The following is a 24,729-nucleotide window of genomic DNA, read 5'->3' as shown; positions in this document are numbered from 1 at the left end:
AACTCTTGACAATGCTGCAGATACTTTGTTTGTCCTATTACGCTTGCCTGTTGTTTGCTGACTTAGAATTTTAATTAATTTACATTTGTCATTTCTTTCATATAATCAACAATGGTGCTTCAGCATTTCTCCAGGCAGTGAAGAGTATCTTGCTGTTCTTTTTCAATGACAGAAGTTGGAGATTTTCTTTTTGGTTCCAGCACTTGACAAGGTCATTAATTTCTTTTCGTTAGGATGAGGAGGAGTTCTTCAACAACTTTGTTTTTGTTTAAAGTTCTCTTGGAGAGTTATTCTTTTGTAGTTCTTTATTTTATTCCATCATCTTTTAGGTCTTTCTTATACATACACATATACCATTCTTCTAGTACTTGGGCTCATGATGATTAATTTACTTTTTGTAAATTTTGGCCAAGAAAGGGAAAGAATGTATAGCCGATGCGGTTTAATTTATTGTGAGCACACAATGGCGTTGAGACCAAAGTTCGTATACCGTCTATACCTGATGTCTGCTGTCTATGGCACTGCTGCTATGAAATAATCATCATCACCCAAGATAATGAAATCATAACAATTTCTCAAGCACGCTCATTATTTTCCCTGACAGAAACAAAATTGGCTTCTGGAAACAGCAGAACGGGAGGAAAATTATTTCCTTCAATGAAAAGTTTAATTCTTTATTTCGTTCTTGCGCTCTTTGTAATGAACTTAAACCTAATTTAAGCAAACAATCTAACAATCCGCATGTAGTAAATACAGGCACAGTGTATCAGGAGGGGGACGAGGACTGAGGATTTGATTGAAGAGAAATACGTATAACAAACGATGTATCAAGTGCTGATCTCGTTTGTGATATTTGATCAATGATCCCAAACTTTTAGTTTCGACAAGGGAACAGAAAGATTTCATCTGTCTACTGATAGATCACTTAGACCTTAGACAAAATACGCAGAGTGATAGAAGTCAAGCAGTTTTTATACGCGACCTGGAAAAACTGGAAAAGTCATGGAATCTGAAAATTGGCCAAAAAATCATGAAAAATCGTGAAAATTTAAATAAAACCTGGAAAAGTCATAGAATTTGCCATCCGGTCAAAAATTAAAAATGTTCAAATTAAATATCAAGTTTTTCCGAAAAACGGCCTGCGGCGCATTTCCCCTCATATTCCTTGCCGTTCTGCATATTGCATGTTTTATTTAAATGAAGGGGTAATCTTACTGATTTTTAAGTACCTCCGCCCCCTAAATTTTCTGGAAAAGTTATGGAATAGTCATGGATTTTCATTCCGGAAAAGCGTATAAACCCTGTCAAGAGACCTCGAAAATTCAAAATGCCTACGTCAATAAGAAACTGGACAACCAAAAATCGATTTCAAGACGAGGAAATAACAAGGTTATTCATTCTTGATAAAGACATCATGCAGGTGTAAACTCCTCTGGTGGTCTTTGGAATCTTTCCTGGTAAAATGGTGGAAAATGATGAAATTCTCTGAGAATGGGAGGTAGGTAGAACGTTAACTCAATTCTCAACTTCGGATTAGAACAAGAATTTCCGAGGGAGACAGGGAGAGAGAGAGTGGAATTATTTCCCAGGGAGAATGTTCTTTTCTTCCCTTCCTCCCTATGTGGTTTCGTTCGGTGTGTAATTCCTCTGCCATCGAAATTTATACAGACCTACGTAAACATGTGTTGGATTTTTCATTTCTTTTCCAAGGAAAAATTTGCAGAATTATATCGAGGTTGAAAGTTCCAGTAATGCAGATGCTTAGAGCATATTGGATTCGTAATCCACGGGACTGCAGTTTGAATCCTAGCAGCAACATTAAAGACAATAAGTAGGTAGGTGGTAGGACTGGATATCTTCAATCAAAGAATTGAAAGGTCAGATGATATGATATGGTTTTGTTCTTAGAAAAGTTTCCAGTTGTTCTTTTATTAATTTCCTCTCTTTCTCTCCCTCTCTCCTTTCTATTTCCCTTCCTCTCTTTCCTTCTCTCCTTCACATATCTCCTTGTTTATTTTTCTCTCTTTTATTATCTAATTTTATTAAATTAAGGTAGTTCTTGTGTTTGCTAACTTTTATCAAAAACAATAAAAAGAATTTCATTTTCAACTCTCTCTTCTTTTTCTTCAACCGACAACTTTTTGTTATTTCCTTATTTTCTTCGGTTTCGTAATCCCATTTTCTCTGCCAAGTTTTTTTTTTCTTTTCACATCGGGTTCCTAGACTCTCTCTTCCACATTTCACTTAATTTCACCAATCTTTTTTATTTTTCTTTATGAGGGCATTATACAGACCTTCCACTTTTAACGGTATTCGTTCCCTTACCTGTACTCTGGCTGTATATGTATTAGTTCCCTTACCTGTACTCTGGCTTCCGTCAGGTTGATTTTCATGGCAAGATCTTCTCGAGTGAACACATCAGGGTAGTGCGTCTGAGCAAATGCTGTCTCCAACTCTTCCAGCTGAAAACAATTTCCAGATCATTAAAGTTCAGATTATTTTCAACTCAGAGAACCCCAAAATCTATCCAAATATACTTAAATAGATCTTGATAAAAAGGAGAAGGAACCATCCAATTTCAATTCTTTCTCATCCTTAGCTCTGGTACTTCCCTCGGCCTGGTATATACTTAAATAGATCTTGATAAAAAGGAGAAGGAACCATCCAATTTCAATTCTTTCTCATCCTTAGCTCTGGTACTTCCCTCGGCCAGGTAGAACTTACCAAGTTCTACCTGTTAAATCCTGGAAGGATACACCTGTAACTCACCTGTTGCAATGTGAATGTTGTTCTGTTTCGCCTCTGTTTCCGACGCACAAACGAATCGTCATGGATTGCTGGATGATAGGAGTAACTGGTATCTGAAACAAAAAACGTATTTACAATTATTGATAGTTAATAAGTCGGTAGATACTAGGATTATCTTGAAATTTGTCGCGACGACCTATGAACTCAAAGCGAGAAAGTTTTAGATAACACTTCAGTCGACAATTTAAGACCGGTTTTAGCGTCACCTATGTTCAGCTACGCCGAGCAAGGCCAATAAATGGATGAGTGACTTAAATATTAAAAAGGAGTCTTGATTTTAAATCATTACATGAAAGTAAAATCAAAAAAATCAATTCAATAATAATGATAAACTGAATATTAAACAAATTAGGTAGGTACATAGGTACTGATTTTCTTTAACCATGATCGAATAAACCACGGGCTAAAAAATTCCCGGAGGGACGGGCCCAGCTTGTTTCATAAAAATTTCATGTTTTTTTAATACCTTCGGAGGAGGCGGGGTTCGGAAATAATACGATTCTGATTAAAATAAAAATTAATACGACGTGGCTTTATTCCGCAAATTTCGTAAGAGGAAATTTGTTTTTCCGTAGGAACTTTTTAATGAACATTTTGGAATATGTATCTTGCTAAATAATAGGTAGGTACCCACATTAGCCCAATTTTTATTATTATTTTCTTGTTTGCCACCTTTTTCTTCCTATGTACCTCATATTCTTGGTCTTCTTTTTCTGAAATCATCAAGTATTTATACATGTTTTCAATGAATCCTTAACATCGGGAGTGTTTCCATCGAGTTGGTGTTCTGCAGAGGTTGTGCCCCTGAGTAAGGTGGTTAGCCCGGCTTCCTGTGGTGACTACCGACCGGTGGCGATATTTCCGGTGTTATCCAAGGCACTGGAAAGAATTGCGACTCTTCAGATGCTGCAATACATCGAATATTTCAATATCCTGGATCCCTATCAATCTTGGTTTCGAAAGCAGGACAGTACGGCCACTGCACTTGTCAAAGTGACAGATGACATTCGTCTGGCACTTGATACAAGGAAGGCGACTGTACTAGTGCTGCTCGATATGAGCAAAGCTTTCGATTCCGTGGACTTCGATGTGTTGTTGGCAATCTGGGGGAGGATGCGGTTCTCCAGTTCAGCCCTGTCTTGGATTGAGAGTTATCTTAGAGGACGAAGACAACGTGTAAAGCAACATGGACAAGTATCCGATTGGAAAGACATTAGTTCTGGTGTCCCACAAGGCTCAGTTTCCGGTCCATTGCTTTTCTCTCTTTACATATCTGGTATTCAGCATGTTTTCCAATTCTGTAAATATCATACATATATGCAGATAATATTCAGATATGATATGTACACTGCTTACCTGAGAAGCTTGCTAAAACTATCCAGATGTTGAATGGAGAGCTGGCAAAATTTCGAGATTGGGCTAGGAAGCTTTTCTTGAAGCCTAATCCGTCAAAGACCAAAGCCTTGATAATTGGTATTGATCACTTTCATTCATCTGTTCTCCCAACCATTTCCGTTCCTCCTATTCTTCTGGATGGCACGGAAATACCTGTAGTCAAAGATGCCAGAAATCTGGGCGTGGTCATTGATAGTTCACTTAGTTTTAGTGCACATATCAGCCATCTCCGGAAAAAGAAAGTGTTTTACTGTCTTTATACCTTGGGAAGGTTTAAAAAACTTTTCCCAATGGAATTAAAACGCAAGCTTGTTGAGTCCTTGATATTTCCTCATTTTGACTATTGTGACAATGTATACGGTGGTCTGAATGGGGAACTTGGACAGAGCTTACAGATGGCTCAAAATGTCTGTGTGAGGTTTGCGTGCAACCTCCGAAAATTTGATCTCACTGATTCATACGCTCAGTTGGGCTGGCTGAAGTTGAATCAAAGACTCTTTTGTTCAAATACTAAATTAATACACTTAAGCCCCAATACTTACGTAACATTTTCGGGTTTCTCTCTGAAGCGGGACAATATCAGACTAGTTTTCAGAACGCGAGGGTGCTTGAGATTCCTCTTCATCGCACACTGGCATATTCCAACTCGTTCCTGGCATATTCCAACTCGATTTTCTCTAATCACGATCGAATAAACTACGGGCTAAAAAATTCCCGGTGGGACGGGCCCAGCTTGTTACCCCTTTTACTATCCTATCTTTGGTTGGGTGGAAGAGCTCACTGTGTGAGAATCCTGCCATAAAGCCTTGAAAAAAAGTATCTATAGGTAATTGAAGAAATAGTGGAGATGTCATTTTTACCTTGAGTCTATGTATACGGTAAAATCGTACAGAACTCTCAAATACCTAGTTTGTCTGATTTTGATAAAATTCGGTATACATATTTAACAAATAAAATTTATTCATTGGATTTTGGACCCGATCAGGCCTATACGGGCACCGTAGAGGCCCCTGTTCTGAATAATTTCATACTGTTCCCTTAACCACTAGTATAGATCTAAATACGGCACCTATGTACATAAGTATCTCATAAAAAAGCCTGCTTAGATATACACAAGTCATGCTGAATACTCTGAATCTAAATAGAGAGTGTTTGGTTTATGGAATTACTGTTCTGAAAATAGAAAGCACAAAGTGAATAAAAACTGATTTGTATTCTGCCGATGCGAACCGTCCTAATAATATTAAAGATCCTTCTATTTACAACAGAGTATTATCTGTGGATAAAAACTTGCTATATTATATTTACTTAGGTAACTTTGGTTTACAATTTAGACTTGCAAAAGTTTAAATGGATATAAGGAGTTTTGAAAACTGACGCTTCAAATATAAATGAGACAAAAATAGAACCATCAAGTTTTCCTCTCAGAATATCAAAATATTAAAAAAAAAAAGGATGAACAATATACCTATAGTAAGAACACAAGAAGAGGAAAAACCATCTCCAAAGAAGTTGTTTTATTAGCTTAGGAGATGTATTATGTTTGTTATTAATTGTAAAAATAAAATGTTACCATGTTTCAATTCAATTCAATTCAATTCAATTCTCCTCTTCTTCTTCTTCACCTTTTCTTATGTTCGCGGATTTCGTGATTATGTTCGCGGATTTGGCAATTTTGTTCGCGGATTTGGCGATTATGCTCGCGGATTTCGCGATTATCGTCGCGGATTTTGCGATTATGTTCGCGGATTTCCGATTATGTTCGCGGATTTGGCGATTATGTTCGCGGATTTCGCGATTTTGTTCGCGGATTTGGCGATTATGTTCGCGGATTTCTATGTGGATCGCGATTATGTTCGCGGATTTCGCGATTATGTTCGCGGATTTGGCGATTTTGTTCGCGGATTTGGCGATTATGGTCGCGGATTTGGCGATTATGTTCGCGGATTTTGCGATTATGTTCCCGGATTTGGCAATTGTGTTCGCGGATTCGCGTCCCGAATCGACATTTTGGATATTTGGCAAGCCCATTACTAGGTAATCTTTACTACTATTAGATGTAATGCTCAAAGTTTGCATGAAAATGTTTGTAAAGAAAAAAAAAAATCGTCTATTATCATCTCCAGACCGGTTTATAGGATTTAGCTGCCGTAAAATTTTGACTTTAAAAATAAAATTTAGATTTATACTAGTTCCATAACGAATACAATTATGCATTGACATTGGACATTAGTCAAGGAATACCCAATGCCTACGAGTAACTATGTACCCAGGTAGATACATTTCACATTTTACCACTGACGGAAGGTACATAGCAATGCAAAAAGTTTCATAATGAAAATAAAGGTTAAAAAAAATTAATCCCCAAAACCATAATTGTACTACCTATCTCTAATTATTTTTATTTTTAACATCATCATTTGAGAGAGAAAACAACCCATCCTGATTAAAAATTTAAAATAAATTATAAATAATGTTTTTATTTATTATTTTATTTTTCAATTTCCGAAAAAAAAGCTGCTCTTCATTTATGCGCTTAAAAAATATTTAAAAAAACAAAATACCTATCTACATTATCTATAGGAAAAAAACACGAAAGTTTTTGTATGAACATTTCATTTTAAAAACGAAATTTAATTTCCTTTTTAGCCCGTCCTTCCTTTATTATCACGATAGTAACAAGCAGGGTCCGTCCCTCCCCCTCCGGGAATTTTTTAGCCCGTATATAGTAATCAGAGAAAATCAGTACCTATGTACCTACCTAATTTGTTTAACATTCAGTTTTTTATTATTCTTGATTTGACTTTCATGTAATGACTTTGGGCTGACATTTGGTTTTGGCTACAAATTTTACGAGTGGATGCCCTTCCCTCTCAACCTTTGCTATTTCTTTAGCAAGGGAAATATCAGGCTGGTATACTCCCTGTTTATAGTCCCCCAGCGAGACTAAGCTGGTCTACTCCCTGTTTAAAGTCCTCCAGCCAGACAAAGGTATGTAGATGTATGTATTTGCATTAAATTTTGACTTTGAAAATTTAGATCTTTCTTTAGCTTGAAAATAGGCCCCTGAGAAAGAAAAAGAGTTGGTAAATATGCTGCAATTAGCTCTTGAAAATATTTTTTCAAGAGCTTTGTACACACATATAAAATACCTACGACCCAATTACCTTGCTCATTTGATATCATATTCTAACTCCTCTTGCTCCATCCCTCGACTGGTCGCTACTCACAAGTGGCTACTCAGTTTCTCACTAGGCTGAGTGCACCCACACCCAGGATTACCCCATAGGCCCCTGAGAAAGAAAAAGAGTTGGTAAATATGCTGCAATTAGCTCTTGAAAATATTTTTTCAAGAGCTTTGTACACACATATAAAATACCTACGACCCAATTACCTTGCTCATTTGATATCATATTCTAACTCCTCTTGCTCCATCCCTCAACTGGTCGCTACTCACAAGTGGCTACTCAGTTTCTCACTAGGCTGAGTGCACCCACACCCAGGATTACCCTCTATCTAATTGCAATCATCAGGACAATGAATTAAAGCACGGAGGCAGCAACACCATCAGTTGACAGAAGCATTTTAATTCAATTGTAAGATGTTCTTGTCTTCCCTTAACGTTATGTTTTCCATCACATCTCCAGGGATTCAGAGCAAGTGTCTCACAGACATTGTATACCACCTGATGACCGATTAGCTTAGGCATGAAAAGTCTAAACCCTTTTTGTTCTAAAAGTTTTGAAGTTCACAAAAAGGTACATTTTCCTTTTAGGCGATTCAATTCTAGGACAGTTTGGTGGGATCAAAGCGGGTTCTAAGTGTTAATTTAAATGAAATGTGACAAAAAGCGTTAAAAATTTTTTCATTCGATTTTACCTAGGGCACAGGGGAACCCCGTAGATTTTCATTTTCTGAATGAATTCCAACATTTTACTGAACCACTAGTGTGTATGTACATTGTACATGCGAAGAGAACGAAAGGCCCGTAATACAAAGACTAGCCTTTGCTGTAAAATTGAATAAAAAAGCTCCGAGCTCTTATTGAATTAGGGCCGACTCGACTTTCAATTCACATTATGGACTTGTCTAACATCTCAAATTACATTGGTAGAATTTTATTTGCAGCAAATTAACTGAAAAGGAACAAGGAAGGGGTAGATTGTCTGAGTTGAACCTTTTCCCCAGTTTGTGAAATTGCCATTAGATAGACAGGTTCATGTAATTTTGACTTCGTGGACAGACAGACAGACCGACTGACAGACACCGAAGCGAATACAATAGTCCGTCCCTTATACCTTTTTATTACTATTGTAGTATTGTATTAATAAAGGAAGGACGGACTAATAAAAAAAGGTATAAGGGACGGGCTATTGTATTCGCTTCGGTGTCGTCTGTCTGTCCCCGTAGAAGGGACTTATCCAAACCTGGTCGACCTATATATCAAATTAAAGGTCTTTTTACCAGGAACACGAAAGTGGTGGTGTAAATTTTGTCCAGAGAACCATAAAGCCAAAAAACCAAAAAAATAAAAAAAAAACTGGTTTTTGGGGGATTTTTTTCACATTCATGTAATTTTGACTTCGTGCTAGTTCAAACTAAGAAACATGGATTTTAATAATAATTTTATTGACTTACTTATTTACCTAGATACCCTATTTGGGCTGGTCATTGTTTAGTCTGATTTGATCAAATTTGACAAATATGTATGTCGTACATAACATATCATGTGTTTAAATTATAAAGAAAATTTCAACACCAGACTTTTTGGCCCGATTATGCCTTACGCTAATCTGTGTACGGTTCTTTCAGTAAACTTTGTTTTTTAAACTTTGGGCTCGATCGAATCTTTGGAGGCCCCGTAAAGGCCTCTTTTTCTGTGTGAGTCCTATAGTATACTGAACCAATATTTCCCCTATATAATATAATGAAATTAATTTCAGCCGTAACACAAATACATTAGCCCATCCAGAAAAAGCAAGAAGTCGTGCCCAAAGTTTCCCCAACAAAGTTCTCTCTTGATAAGATGAAAGTCTCGGGGAGAAAGAAAGCTGGTGTGGTGTTGTGAAAAAATTATTAAAAGAAAAGCTTTTCGTGGAAAAGTTTTTAATGAATAAGTTGAGTTAAGAATTAATTATCTAGTAAAACTCATTAAACACTTTCGGATATTTTGAAACAAAAGGGAAGAGACCTGAACTAGGAAGGAAAGAAGGAAAGAACAACCCAACACATAGGAGCGTACATTGGAGTTTTCTACTCCGATGAGTCAAGCACAATCCTTACTTTTTAACAAGCAAAAAAATAGTGGATCAGTGAATTGAAGAACTTGGAGAAAAAAAAAGGCCGCTACGGGCCAGCAAAGGGTCTTTCGGGTGTAAAATCTAAATTATCAAATTTCTTAATACCTATCTATTGAACATTCTTACCAAGGTTCATCAAAATCAGACAACATAAATATGTTCGTGAGATATTATAACAATTGAAATAAACACACACAGAGAAAACAAGCTCCCGTCTCTCCGGGAATTTCTTGTTATTAGGTATACTATTGTAATAATAAAGGAAGGACGGACTAAAAACCAAATTGCAACAAAATGGTTGAGTTAAAACTCTCACTTCGTTTTAAAGGTTACTTAGAGGTTTAAATCCCGACCCCAAAAAAACAAATCTCTTCCAAAAGTACCTAATGTCCAAAGCTGTGAATTTCCTAAAAGGTCTCAATCTCAATCAAGAGCAAACAATGAGGGAAAACTTCCATGAAATTTCCAAGATCAGAGGAAACACCAAAGTAGAACAAAAGCACAAGGTAATTATTTATCAAAGAAGTTGAACAACCAACACTCTAAGCTGAGTGTGGTTTCTTACAAACTTGTAATAATTTCCACCGTCAGGATCGAGAGCATTCTATAGGAGAAAATTCCGTCTCCTTTAATTATTTAATAGAGACTTAAGGAGTAACGCGACTCCTTAAAATATTTTCCTTTGTTCAAATTTCACCCGGTTTTCTTGAAAAACAATGTTGAACTCTCAAACGATCCCGGTGTTTTTCTTGTGTTTAATCTTGCTTCTTAATCTATAAACGGATTTAAGATTTGAGGTGGTCACAAGATTCATGAATATTTCATGGGCGTGTTCGTCTTATGTTTTGTTTTCTCTGTGATGGCGGTGGACAAGGCTTTTCTGGACCTCATTTAAACTGAAAATTGGAATTTTAGGAAGTTCCATGAAGATGATGAAGTATTTAAACTTTTGACAATTAAACATGAACATTGGACACGGTGGACGTGGACACCTAATTATTAAATCAAAGGCCCCAATTGGGTACAATCTCGGAGGAGTAAATAGGAAAATTTACGTGTTGACTGTTGACAATGTCAGGGCCGGATTACCCATAAGGCAGAATGGCAGACTGCCACGGGCCCCGCGCTTTTGGGGGCCCCGCGCTTTGAGGACTTACACTAGATATTATGGGTTTTTTCTAGAAAAAAAAAAAAAAAATCGCCTGCGGCGCTGAAAAATTTACTTTTGGTGAGACTGGATTTCTCAAGATTGTGGACCAAAATTTTCAAAAATTTCGCCTGCGGCGCCCTAATTTATTTTGCTCACTTTAGCGTTCAGCTAAAATTAGGATAGGAAAATATCTACGAATTAGGTACGTCAAAAATTAACTTGTGACAAAGCATGAGGCACATACCTATCTACCTACTTTTTGAAAAATTTCGCCTGCGGCGCTGAAAATTTCAAGTTCGATCAGCCCAAACTGGGGGCCCCGCGCCTTTGAAACTGCCCCGTGCCCCGCGGTGGGCTAATCCGGCCCTGGACAATGTATGTCCATTTCGTCAAAATTGAATCAACAGAACTGTTACTTTTGCTTTCATGAAAGAAATAAAGATAAATGTTCAGAAAGGTGGGACTTCTAGGACTGAACTACTCAAGACAGAGAGGAGAAATAGAAAACGTAATTCTATCCTTTACCAGAGACCAAGGCTGGCGGGGGAGAAGTGAATTAACAGATTATGAGTGTGTCCCTAGGGAGGGCCTCATACCTACTCAATAAGATTATATTATAATTACCAAACCAACCCCTCCAGTCTACTCATAGCAGTTCCTGGTCCCTTGGTTTTCATATTATTTCAAAGCTTTTTAACCCTTCTAAAGGACGAAGATTAAAGGGACTTTTGTTGTGATTGGAGAACCTAGGCGAGGCAGTTAAAGAAACAACAAAGGCTGTTTTCATTAGGTAGGTAAGTACTTTCTTAATGTGTATTTCGTAACAATTGAGCAACTATAACATTGGGATCGTGGTCTGTGTCGTAGCATGCCCATCCCGACATGCCTCATCAGATCGACAAGCAAATTTTATGACGGAAAGTCGCACCTCAGACCACCTACATGGAAAGCACATACCTACAACCTATGTATGAATTAGTAAAGATTAGAGGAGTATTGCACACTGTAGTATGAAAGGGTTGAGGATTTTCATCCCTTGTGTTTCTACTACGAGGGAAAATGTTGCTGCTTCCCTGATTCAATTAGGCCCGTCTTAATCTCAATCATAATTTCAATTTGCATTATTTTGCCTTTTTTGAACAAAGTTTGAATTGTAAATTTCATTGCATCAATGTGGATTGTGGACCGACACGGGTATTTCGTACGCCCGAAGAGAAAACCAAAGTTGGATCCTTAATACGAAATGTAAATCCTTATTATTATGCCTGGGAGTATATTACTTCCATGACATTACTTTACACTTTGCACAATTCCTCCTATCTGATTGGTCGAGAGCCATCAATGTGGATTGTGGACCGACACGGGTATTTCGTACGCCCGAAGAGAAAACCAAAGTTGGATCCTTAATACGAAATGTAAATCCTCATTTCAATTTGCATTATTTTGCCTTTTTTGAACAAAGTTTGAATTGTAAATTTCATTGCATCAATGTGGATTGTGGACCGACACGGGTGTTTCGTACGCCCGAAGAGAAAACCAAAGTTGGATCCTTAATACGAAATGTAAATCCTTATTATTATTATGCCTGGGGGCATTACTTCCATGACATTACTTTACACTTTGCACAATTCCTCCTATCTGATTGGTCGAGTGCCTAAAACCGAGAAATCAAGGGGCTATTTCGGATTTTACATTACACACACTTTGAATTAGACATGAGGCACAATCTACAATTAAAGAAAAACCATTGCGTGATTAAGGTTTATTAGATTTAAATTTTTGTGTACCTACCTACTGCAAAGTGCAAAGATAATGCTGCAGATCGAGATAAGTAAAACATAAAATGTACAGAATCAGTGCTGACTTACAGGGGTGTGAACTGCTGAATGGATAATCCAGTGCCGGAATACGAGGTGTAGAGGAGGAGTGAATAGCGGAAGTAGGGCAGTGGTAGCAAAACATTCTGCTGTCTGAAACACACAACATTTTCAACTTACTAGTGGTTCTGTGAACTGTAGACCTCACTCAGATTCTTTTGCCTAAGCTGAGACTTTAACAATAACGTGCTCTCATGTCGACAATTGTTGTTTAACTTGGTGCCTATTTGAATTTTGGACAAATTTAGAAAAATGTCCTGCTTTGAAAAAATGTCTCCTGGGTAATCCTAATACGTATGAATGGGTAACCCTTCGTAATACATAATTGACCGAACGACCGAATCAAAACAGAAATGAAACTATCTACACGTCTTATGTACCTAGGTACCTCTATCTAATAAAAAAGAGGTGACACTATTATAAAACCTGTCAATCACTCTAAAAAATAAAATTAAAGAATTTTTGATTTTGAACCTTTTAAACAAAACAAAAGATTTACCTTTGGTTCATTTTGAACCTTTGAAACAGAACAATAGATTGTCAGGGGTTTACCATCTTGACTTCCGACGCATATGAATAGGTATGTATTGATATGCGTGGCAACTGTATTGGGGGATCGTAAAGGTTTGAAAGATCGTAACGGGGGCCCCGTTCAACTTTGGGGCCCCAAATTTTAATCAGCGACGTGCCTTGATTTAATGAAGATGTGTACCAAATTTCATCAATATCAGACCAGGCAATCGGCAGTTATAGCGGAACATACAGACATCCAAACCAAATGCAAAACGGTCGAGTTAAAACATAGACCTTCACTTCGTTCGGTCAAATAGTGATGTCGGTAATGAGGGAGATAAACAAGTCAAAATGTTAAAAAGACATGATTTTATTAGGAAACCCGTCCAGATTTTACGATAGGTAAAATTGTCCGAGGTATTTGGAAGACTATTGCCATCCAAGTAATGAAACTTGGCCGGAACTTGGCCTGGCGCACTGCCGTGCGCCTAGATACGAAGACTCCTAGCCATTTCTATTTTCTTTCTCCAAATTTTTAATACAAAGGACTCAAAAGCTCTTACACTTCAAATTTCGATCATTCTTACTCCGATTTACCAAATTTTGAATACACAAACCCTCAAGTTCTTGAACTTTTCAATTCCATCAGTCCTTATTTGTCCCATCCAGTTCCAAAGTCTAACCCCCTTGTTACTTTAAGGACGCGTGCTCAATTCATCTGGACTGAACTGTTACTGTCTGTATGACCTCCGTATAGACACTTCAATTATGCTCTGCCAACTTGTGTGTCATCTAAATATCATTTGTCTTGATTCAATTAATTTACATCGCGTTACGTCACTGGGTCTCGCGAGTCAGTGTTAGTGTTTTATTTTTACATATTCTAAACTCTCACTTTTAATGCTGTGCTACCAGGACACAAACCCGAGCCCAATATGAGACTGGCCAGCAATTGGGACTTGATAACGTCTGAAATTCTGCTCAACTTTATATACTGTGATCTCATGATTCTGTGAAATTCTGTTCAACTTTCTACTGGACCTTCCTGACCTGTGAAAGTCTGCCCAACTTTTTATAGGTACTATAGAAACCCATAACAAGTCAATCTTTTTACCCTGGGTTCAATAATAACAGTTACACCGCATCGTCACGTAAAATTTCTCCCTCATACCACGACCGACATTGACACGAGAATTTCATGTTCAATTGGAAAATCTCTCTCCAAGTGGAGATTGTTCCCTCAGTTCAATGAGACATGCACAATAATGTATTGGAGGGGTTGTCAATGTTCATGCTGAATTTCATCCCCCCAATAACAAGAAAATAATCAGTCAATTAGAGATATCAACATTTCATCCCCTCCTCTGAATGCAGTGACAACTCACTTATTGTTATTTTAACATCTTAATGCTATGTGTAATAAAATACAGGGTTTTCCCGATGACTGTGAGTCGCAGCTAAACCTCAAGTCTGGGAAATCTTTGAATAGGGGGAGTGTCTTTTGTTACGTTTTTTTTTCTGTAAATCCCTGCTTTCTTATTTCCTTAACTTGAACATGGAAGGTGTCCAGATGTATCTGGACCTCCAAGGGTTTTAAATACTCGTACCAATCCTTCCAACAGCGTAGTGTGAGATAGGAACCAGATCTATCTCTCAGCATTCTCAGCACAGATACGGGAAGCATTTTCCTTACGCCTGAAATAACACTTTCATGAATGTTTTTCTCATCTTCATTCCTTGGTTCATATTGGAATCACCCTGTATAGACTTAGCACTTCTTGTTCATGATCACTTTCTAGTTGTTTGATGTGTAGAGTTTGGTTCAATTATTCTGTGTGATGTTTGTGTATTGTATGTGAGGATGAAAGGTTTTCACAAGAGCTTATAACAATGTTATGTTTCTGTGACATTGGTGAGATAATTATCTTCTTTGGCTTATCTTATTGGTTCTCTAGCTAGTTCCATTTCTGTCTATTTCTTTCGGTTTCGGTAATACATAAGTACAAATTTCGCATATGTATTTGCAAAACATAAATTGACTTACAATATTTCATTGTAATGTGAGGATGAAAGGTTTTCACAAGAGCTTATAACAATGTTATGTTTCTGTGACATTGGTGAGATAATTATCTTCTTTGGCTTATCTTAATGGTTCTCTAGCTAGTTCCATTTCTGTCTATTTCTTTCGGTTTCGGTACCTAATACTAATACATAAGTACAAATTTCGCATAGGTATGTATTTGTAAAACATAAATTGACTTACAATATTTCATTGTAACACTTTCCTTGTTCCTTAAATAGCTCCTTCACAAAGCTAATCATTCAACCAATATTCTAATTGCGACCGTTAAATTTCATTTGACTTTTATTTTGTAAAGGATTAAAAAGAAAGGATAAAAAGTAGGTATCGTTTTTAAATTTGTCGTACAGGAGGATTTCTCATTTATGTATCAAAACCCGCATCACAGCTAGTCTTCTTCATTAACATCACATCCAGTTATTTAATTAATAAAAATTACTCCGTGCGCCTTCACGACTTTCTATTACATTTGCAGAATACGTAGGTGTTTGAAAAGAAATAGAAAATAAAAAAAAAAAAAAAAAAATGTAATTAAAGGGAAATTTGTTGACACAGGGGAGTATCGAACCTGCAACTTCTCAACTGTAAGTCGGACAGTTCTAAAATTTCACCATTCGATTCGGCGTGAAAAATCCCATGGAATCAACTACTCACATGCTTACTTGTTAATGGTTCACAAATAAAAAGGAAATTTGTTGACACCTCACGCGGAATCGAATGGTGAAACTTTTAGAACTGTCCGACTTAATGTAATAGAAAGTCGTGTGATGTTCACACCAGATTTTTACTATTTAATTACCTCTTAGGAGATCCCTTCATGTCGATTTAATAACGTATTCTTTTTTATCTTTAGTTAATGTAATTAAATTCTTCTCGCTCTTGAATTTATCTAATTTAACCTTTTGGTATCAGTGTGATATTTTATACTGCTATCTATTGTGCTTTGTTTAATTTCCAGGTTGAATTTAATTTCCAACATTCTTCTAAAGAGCTTTCAGTTTGTCAATAATTCTGCTTACCTTGGTGCTCAAATAATACCTAAGTGAAAACTCCCCGTATAGGTATAAGAAATATTGCAGTGATTTCGGGTATGACCGAATTCCTGACAGTTTTTGCACTGTGGTATGAGTTTGCTACCTTTAAGTGGGCAGATCTCAACCACATTATATAAAATTCTATTGATTTTGTAAATGCTGTCAACACTCTCATCAGAGGCGAATGACAGCATGAACATATTTAATGGAGTTTTATCTTTAGCAGAAAGTTGTTTACTCACGTGCTCTATTTTGTAACCTTTGGCTAGAAGATCATTGTAAATCTCCTCTTCACTCCACATGTGGTGTAGACCTTTGGCAACCACGCGTATCGGCCGAGTCTGCTTGTTCTCGTACGTGTAGTACGGGACTTTATGTTCTTTGAGGGCGGATACCATTTTACGATACCCATCCTCTTCTTTCCAATTAACCTTGACAAGTGAATTATTCACAGTCTTGATAGCAAATTTACCCTCCCCTGAGGATATATTTGCTAATTGGGTGATTGATTTGACGTCATTTGATTCCACTTTGATGGGAGGTGGTTTCTTTGGCTCCCTATTTTTCTGCTTGGGGCCACGTTGTCCAGGTTGTGGCGCAGTGTTTTCTTTCTTGTTCGTCTTCCTCTTCTTCTTCCTTGATTCCTGGGTGGTCCAGGTTTCCTGTTCCAGGATCTCCTCATCTGTCTCGTATGCTGTAGACTGAGCAGTTGAGGAGGCTGGATCATTTCTTAGGAGTAGACTCCCTCTAGAGCTTTCTGCCATGATGAGCTCATCCTTTTCCTTCAGCACAGCCTCTAGTTTCAGCTTCTGGAAGCTGCTGACAGGTGTTATTCAGTTGTTCTTTGATGATCTCCAGTTCCTGAAGATCACTATAGCCTGTTGAATGCAGGTTATCCAGCCTTTGAAGTTTGATGGCTGGATTTAGCAAAGGGTTTGGGCCCCCTTGGGCAGCTGGAGTTGATCCAGTGAATCCTGACTGTACATCCATCGCACTGGATGTCAGAGGGGAATTGTTCTGGTTCCCGAACATATTGAACAATCACCAGAACTTGAACACAATTGGTGGGAGTCACAAGGGAGAACCCCTTATGACTACCCTGGTATCGCACACTTGTAACACGTTTACTATAAACTATAAACACACACACGGAGCAGAGCGAGGACTCGACGTCCGTATCGTATGGTTGTTTACACGGAACTTAGGTATAAGAAATAAAAAAAAAAATCTGGTGTGAACATCACACGACTTTCTATTCTTGTATGTATTCTATGAATGGGGGTACATCTCAACAAAAAATAGACAGGACCTTTTCTTAAATAAAGTGGAAAAAAGGAAATTTCTTTTTTTATTATTATTATTTAACATGAAATGTTGTCTTAAATCCATTTTTTCCCCCCTCCCTCATCTCTTTCTTTGTAATTTTTGTTCTGTCCTATTGAAAAATAAAGTTAATTATAATATTAAAAAACAAATCCACTGTAATTGTATTTGCGCTAGGTTGCGGATTTAATTTGCGCGGTGTGTAGGTGGATACCTACTTGGTCAAGTCGTATAATACAAGCGACATCCTTTGCCCACGGTAATTCCTAATTATTTCTCATTCATTCAATTTCTGATCTGCATACCAGTGATATACTAGCACGTACTCTGATATGACGGTCTAAAATAGAATATGGAGCACTATGTAATGAGTGGCGTCATTCTAGACCAGAGTGACCTATCTGTTGTTCTAAATATAAAACTTGATCGTGACAGCTGTTAAATGAAAATGAAAATAATCGTCATGATACCAGTGATATACTAGCACGTACTCTGACATGACGGTCTAAAATAGAAAATGGAGCACTATGTAATGAGTCGCGTCATTCTAGACCAGAGTGACCTATCTGTTGTTCTAAATATACAAACATAGAACTTGATCGTGACAGCTGTTAAATGAAAATAATCGCCATGTGTTATTAAATCGAAGCTTTCTGGAGTCATTTCAAAATCCGAAATCTCGACAAAATCCTATGCCTCAGCCAAAATTGAACCCGTGGTCACTTGTTTATAAAACCAGCTCACTCATTTTAACCTCTGTTGACTAGAGGCGAAGTTCTATGAACAACAAGTGTATCCCACAGTGTAATGTAGGTAGTTTAATAAAAATCTGTAGAATAATCTAGTGTGCAGCACACAGTGTCCCAACTCCTGTCTATGCAAACACAAAACATAATCGTAACCTCTGTTGACTAGAGGCGAAGTTCTATGAACAACAAGTGTATCCCACAGTGTAATGTAGGTAGTTTAATAAAAATCTGTAGAATCTAGAATAATCTAGTGTGCAGCACACAGTGTCCCAACTCCTGTCTATGCAAACACAAAACATAATCATGAATTCAACAACATGATACACTTTAGCTAAATTAATTTGATTAGAATTAAAAAATCCCTCGATGTTGATGTTTTGAAAACACAACAATATGATGATGGGATTGGCAGGGGATATAATCACATCCTGAGGGATATTCAGGGGGACCTAGGGAAACAGGGGGCAATGTTAATTGCATTAAGCCGCACTAATTTAGTTGAATATGTCATAGGCTCATTACATATGTGCTCTGTTGTCCACAACCTTGCTCTATGGTGTCAACTCTGAGTGTTTTGCAATCTGATTTACTTTAGCTAGACGTTGCCTTTGTGAGCGTAGGTATTATTCAGCACCATATACATGATGATGTATTTAAAAGCTCGTAGCAGCAATTTCAAAAGCTACTGTATTGTCACCTCGTTTGAAGAAAAGTTTATTAGAATAGAATTGGAATGGCAATTTCCTGAATTATTTTGTCTCCTTTGTTTGGAAAAGTGAAAAATAAATGAGAATAAACCCCTGTCTTTATTATTCCACCAATTTCTTTATTTGGGGTTTTTCTTTATTTAGAGAGAAGGAGAGAGAGATTTGTTGATTCATTCTGGATAGGGCTGTTGATCCATTTTAGTTAGAAATCTTGTTGAAAATTTGACCATCACGCATCGTGTTAAACTGTTTGTTCCAAATTTAGTCAATTATCTATTCCTTCTATAGGACTAGGTATAGTGGTAAATTCCATTATCCTTTTTTTCTTCACAATTACTGCTCATATTTTCATCTTTTATTTCTATGATGCACATTTTTAGTTACTTTAGTAGTTCTCTCTTGCCTTCTTCTCCTATTTTCATTGTCACTTTCTTCAATTGGTTCTCTATTTTGTTTACTCGTATCTTTCCTGGTTTCTTTGTTTCTATCCATTGGTTTTTCGTTGTGCTTATTAAATTGTGTATATTGATTCTTGACACATCTTTCAACATCGCTATTCTTCCTATATTTCTTAGCTTGTTTATTAATCCTTCCACTTCCAATATTATCATTTGATCTCCTACTTTTCCTAATATTTTTATTCGCATCACATTTACAATTGCTATGTAATCGTGGCTCCCGCTTGTTACTTTCGTTCCTAACTTTCAGAACAATCTTATCATCATGCCTTTGTTTAGGTCGAACCATGATTTTCTCCATTTTGTATCTCTTTAGTGAATCTGGTGTCATTTTCTTCTTGCTTTTCCCATCACTTCTTTCTACGGTTTCTTTATTTCCTTGATTTTTCTTACATTCCGTTTGACGACATCCGTGAACATTACCTCGCCTCTGTGTGTCACTTTTAGTTCTGAAAACTTTTACTCGAATCTTATTTTCAGTTGGTTTATCAGATTGTCTCATTTCGTCATGTTTCCCATCAGCCTGACTCTCATTATGAGTTCCCCTATATTGTTTGCATCTTTTGTTCAATGCTCTATTTCTATCAATTTCACGTATTTCTTTCATTCTTCTAATGTCATTTTCCACATCACCTCTGCCATGGCCACGCTTACTTGTACTTCTCTTGCATAATTCTTCTTGGATATGTTCAGGTAGTAGTGTGGAATAACCGTGAGGACAAATGAGAAGGATGTTTTTATTTCTAGTTGGTAGCTGACAAGGGTTCACTGTTTCTAACCTCAAAATCCTCATATTCTGGGAAAGATTAAATTTGTTATTATGCTTTTCCTTCATTATATGTATGTATCTATTTTCTCGCAAATTGCGGTGTTATTATTTATTTCTAATTTAGAATGCTAACAGTGTCAGTATTACTTATTTGCTTGCTGTGTCATGATGATTATGAACATGGAACATTAGTACCTATCGCTTTCTATCAAATGTATCATAAACATCACTTTTTTTTCTAGCCAACGACAATGCCGATTGTTTGTTGTCAAAAGCGTGTGTGTGTTTGTAGAAGTCGAGTCGTTAGATTTTTGATGATGGTTCATATTTTTTTCCAAACATCAAAAGAGTGAGGTAGGTAAAATGTTTTTACTAAATTGGAACTTTTTTTATATCGAAGTTTGAGCTTAAAATGTGAATTTTTTATGACATCTCCCTAACTAAATCTACAGCTATTTATTATTCATTATTATTTTTATTTTTCAGTGTCCTGTGCATAGAATAAAAAAAGTTCTTCCTCTCTGAAATGCCTACATTTTACAGTAGGTAGGAGTAGGTATACATATAGGTACCTACTTTTTTGCACATTACAGGTACACTGTATAACTTTATAGATATTTTGACAAGCAGGGTTCATTCTGAATCACTCAATGTAACTGGTAGCACATAGCTACTTAGTAGATTTTGAATTTTGGCAACTATGACATAATATACATATGTACCATGTGATAAGCAGGTCCTATGTAAAACAGATAGCCGGTTGTTAAAGGCAAAACGTAATAATATTAGCTAACAGTGCCTACATAAATACTTATACTCTCGCAGTGAAAACATACTTAATAGACTATGAAAATGCTCGGAGCTCCAGAATATTGATAAAAATAGGAATAGTATTCAAAATAGTCAAAGGTGATCCAAGACCCTGGGAGAATTAGAAGGAAAATGAAAGGTAGATCTTACCGTCAATAATAATCCGAGCGCCGGCCAAACACAGTCTGACGAGCCCTCCTGTGAGGAGCTCTCAGGTGCTGGCGAAATGGTTGATTGTTCTCCCACCAACAACCCTTATTTTGTGATCGGGCCCTGATCACAAAATAAAAGCCAAAACGTAAGGCCAAAAACGGCAAATGATAGGAATTAACGAAATAACCATAATCACATGTAAGACTAGGAGCCATCAACCAGAGGAAAAAGAAGAAAAATAAAATACATAATGTAATCAAAGAGGCGCATGAAGCAGACTAGGAGCCATCAACCAGAGGAAAAGGAGAAAAATAAAGTACATGATGTAATGAAAGAGGCGCAAAATTAATAAAGTGCCGTCGAATGCACCAGGGCAAGGATAGGTATATCCTGTCATCATCCCGCCTTGGGGAGTACCGACCCTGGTACTAATCCGACGACATCAGTGAGCAAGGTGTCTGAAGCAGACTAGGAGCCATCAACCAGAGGAAAAAGAAGAAAAATAAAATACATAATGTAATCAAAGAGGCGCAAATTAATAAAGTAATAAATAGGAATGTGAATGTAGTGAAAAATAACGAGAGGAAGTAAGGACCAAAGAAAAGGACAATACAGATGACAAAACTACCAAACTCTAATGAAGTAATGAATAATAATTATCAAATTGGTGGAGATGACAAAACTACCAAACTCTAATGAAGGAATGAATAATAATTATAAACTTGGTGGAGATGACAAAACTACCAAACTCTAATGAAGTAATGAATAATAATTATCAAATTGGTGGAAATGACAAAACTACCAAACTCTAATGAAGTAATGAATAATAATTATCAAATTGGTGGAAATGACAAAACTACCAAACTCTAATGAAGTAATGAATAATAATTATAAACTAGGTACTTTTTTTGCACATTACAGGTACACTGTATAACTTTATAGATATTTTGACAAGCAGGGTTCATTCTGAATCACTCAATGTAAGTAGTAGGTAGCACATAGCTACTTAGTAGATTTTGAATTTTGGCAACTATGACATAATATACATATGTACGTATGTATTTTACAATTTTACATAACCCAGGAGGTCCTAAGCTTCACCAAGAATATTATTATAAGAGTAGATGGATATGTTTTTGCCGACAATGTTATATTATATAGTGTTCTCATTCAAGTGGTCAACACTGTAGGTATTATATAAGTCTAACGGCTTCATTTTCAATTCAATTTTACATAACCCAGGAGGTCCTAAGCTTCACCAAGAATATTATTATAAGAGTAGATGGATATGTTTTTGCCGACAATGTTATATAGTGTTCTCATTCAAGTGGTCAACACTATAGGTATTGTATAAGTCTAACGGCTTCATTTTCAATGCCCCAAGGTGTTTAGATAAAAGAGTTATCTCAGAAATAAAATGCAAATTTACGAGCACATACCTATACCTACCTACAAATAGATAGGACTTGTTTTGGGTATCAAGCTACTCAGACTGATGCTGTTACATACACATGACTAACCTTTGGGAGTTTTACTTCAATTTTGAGGTCACACTTTCAATTTTAAAATTCCGGCGGGATTTAAAAGCTCGGAAAAGACTCAACTTCCCCTAAATTTATCCTGGAAGAATGAACTAAACATCGACCACTGGAATTTGTGAAAAAACTAGACAAGCCTATTTATCTAATATTTAAAATGTAGGTTAGAATTCGTTAAATCTGTCTTTTTTCCCGGCCACATTTATTAACTAGGTACTTATTTCCTAGCTATTTTAATGTTTTTCACGTAAAAGTTTTGGTAATAATTTTGTCATCTCCACCAATTTGGTAATTTTGTCACCTCCACTAATTTGGTGATTTTATGTTTTACGATCTGGAAAATACAGAAATGACAAAAATAAATTTGGTAATTTTGTCACCTCCACTAATTTGGTGATTTTATGTTTTACGATCTGGAAAATACAGAAATGACAAAAATAAAAAAAAAACTAACTTTTGGTGGATGTGCCAATATTTCTAATTCCGAGAAGAAACAACTGGAATTACTACATACCTCGCAGAGATGAAGAATTTGGAGACGAGGCTATTTTGATGGATTTGTTACAAACTTGATGAAAAAGTTGTCGATTGTCAGATAGTTTTAGAATTAAAGCGTCCAAAGTTTTTATCTGTCTCCTCAAAACATATTCACTGCATGGAAAACGATTCCCACAATAATTATCCTTAATTTTACTAGAGCTTTTAGTTAATCACTGATTTTCAAATGAATTTATGTAAAAATGTCCTTATTTACGAAATCCACGAAAGTCAAACTCGATTAATTTTGGATCCAAGTACTCGTATTAGTGGAAAAAACCACGTGTTAAAGATTAAAAAGAAAAAAAAATTATTGTGGAATATGGACCAGAGAAAAACCCGTATAAACTTTTACTGAACTAATGCAGAAAATTAAACGAATCTTAAACGAAAATCTTTTTTACTGAAAAAGCTTAAACTTGCTAATTTGCGGTGACAAAATATCAGCTACCGAACTGTTGGGATGATAAAAGGTTTGAACAGTTCAGTTTCCCGCCAAGAACTAGTCATGTGGGTAAAGGATAACTCTTTAGCTATTATCAGTTCTTACACAAGTGATATTATTACATTATCAAGACGCATGCTCTTAGGGGCGGTCCTTACAAACCACGTGCTTGGATAGACCAACCCTGTTTTTATCTCATTATTAATCATGTTTTGTTTATTTTATATTCCACATTAAAGGCTGTAGGTTTTTTTTTTTTTTCTCGCTATTATTCCTATTAATAAATTACAATTTTATTTTTTAAATACGGACATTTCTCTCTCTCTCCCTCTCTCCTCTATCTTTTTTTTTCTATTCTTTTCTTTATCAATTGTCTTTTCGATTTCAAATTTAATTGTAAAAAATTGTTTTCGAATTTCAATCTAATGATATTTTTCTCTCTCTCACGTATGTATTCAATTTTTTTGTTATGTGATAATGATAAACCTATCGAGATTATTAAATTAGTGGATAAGGAGGTGAAAAAAAATATCACCATACACATGGAGATAAAGAAACCTATTGGTACTGTAAGACATTACCTACCTATTTCGGAAGAATATCACAGTTAATAAATTAGTGGAGATGACAAAACTACCAAACTCCTATGAATTAAGGAACGCGACAGCGCTCCTCCCCGTCAAGTAAAGAAAGTTAAAGATGACAGATTATCTACATACCTAATGGACTTACTATGACTGTAGGAACATTTTTGAAGAATCTTTACCTTTATGCTCGTCAGCAATAAGATTTCGAACATCTTGTGAGGGAAGCACGTTGATATTTGAAGTTTGAGGGTCTTCGGGTGGGTGATTTAAAGCAACCTTGGGAGGTGAAGTTTCGCAGACAATATTGGTCTGAAGATGCGTAGGCTCATTTTTGGGGAAAGAACGGTTTTCATTATTGTAATTGTTATAGGGCGTAAAATGATTTCGATATCGGCTCTGCCGATTCATAAATTTTTCCCGATGCCTCTGAAAAGAACGGTTGTGATATGGTTGCTCATAGAAATTATTCTGAATGTACTGCAAGTGATGAATTTCT

The 24,729-nt window shown here is 36.4% G+C and overlaps 2 protein-coding genes across 2 annotated transcripts in view; both read right to left on the bottom strand.

Moving 5' to 3' along the window:
- Positions 1–1,390: 1,390 nt before the first annotated feature.
- The window catches only part of LOC103507913 (dorsal root ganglia homeobox protein-like), a 31,738-nt gene continuing 8,399 nt past the window's right edge, over positions 1,391–24,729 (bottom strand). Inside the window, exons 4-7 of the mRNA XM_026822646.1 lie at positions 12,522–12,623; positions 2,770–2,861; positions 2,326–2,462; positions 1,391–1,454 (exon numbers count right to left, since the gene is read on the bottom strand). Coding sequence (XP_026678447.1) covers positions 1,391–1,454; positions 2,326–2,462; positions 2,770–2,861; positions 12,522–12,615 — 387 coding nt within the window. The 5' untranslated portion in view covers positions 12,616–12,623. The remainder of the gene's footprint in view (positions 1,455–2,325; positions 2,463–2,769; positions 2,862–12,521; positions 12,624–24,729) is intronic.
- Positions 19,035–22,834, bottom strand: LOC103507904 (structural maintenance of chromosomes protein 2-like). Its single transcript, XM_008472419.2, has 2 exons — positions 22,647–22,834; positions 19,035–20,190 (listed from the first exon to the last, which is right to left on the bottom strand). The coding sequence occupies exon 2, from the start codon at positions 20,185–20,187 to the stop codon at positions 19,285–19,287; it is 903 nt and encodes a 300-aa protein (XP_008470641.1). The 5' UTR covers positions 20,188–20,190; positions 22,647–22,834; the 3' UTR covers positions 19,035–19,284.

Source organism: Diaphorina citri, unplaced genomic scaffold (genome assembly GCF_000475195.1).
Source record: "Diaphorina citri unplaced genomic scaffold, Diaci psyllid genome assembly version 1.1 scaffold350, whole genome shotgun sequence".
Classification (NCBI taxonomy): domain Eukaryota; kingdom Metazoa; phylum Arthropoda; class Insecta; order Hemiptera; family Psyllidae; genus Diaphorina; species Diaphorina citri.
The sequence above is the reverse complement of the archived record's forward strand: the minus strand, read 5'-3'. Positions and strand labels throughout refer to the sequence as shown.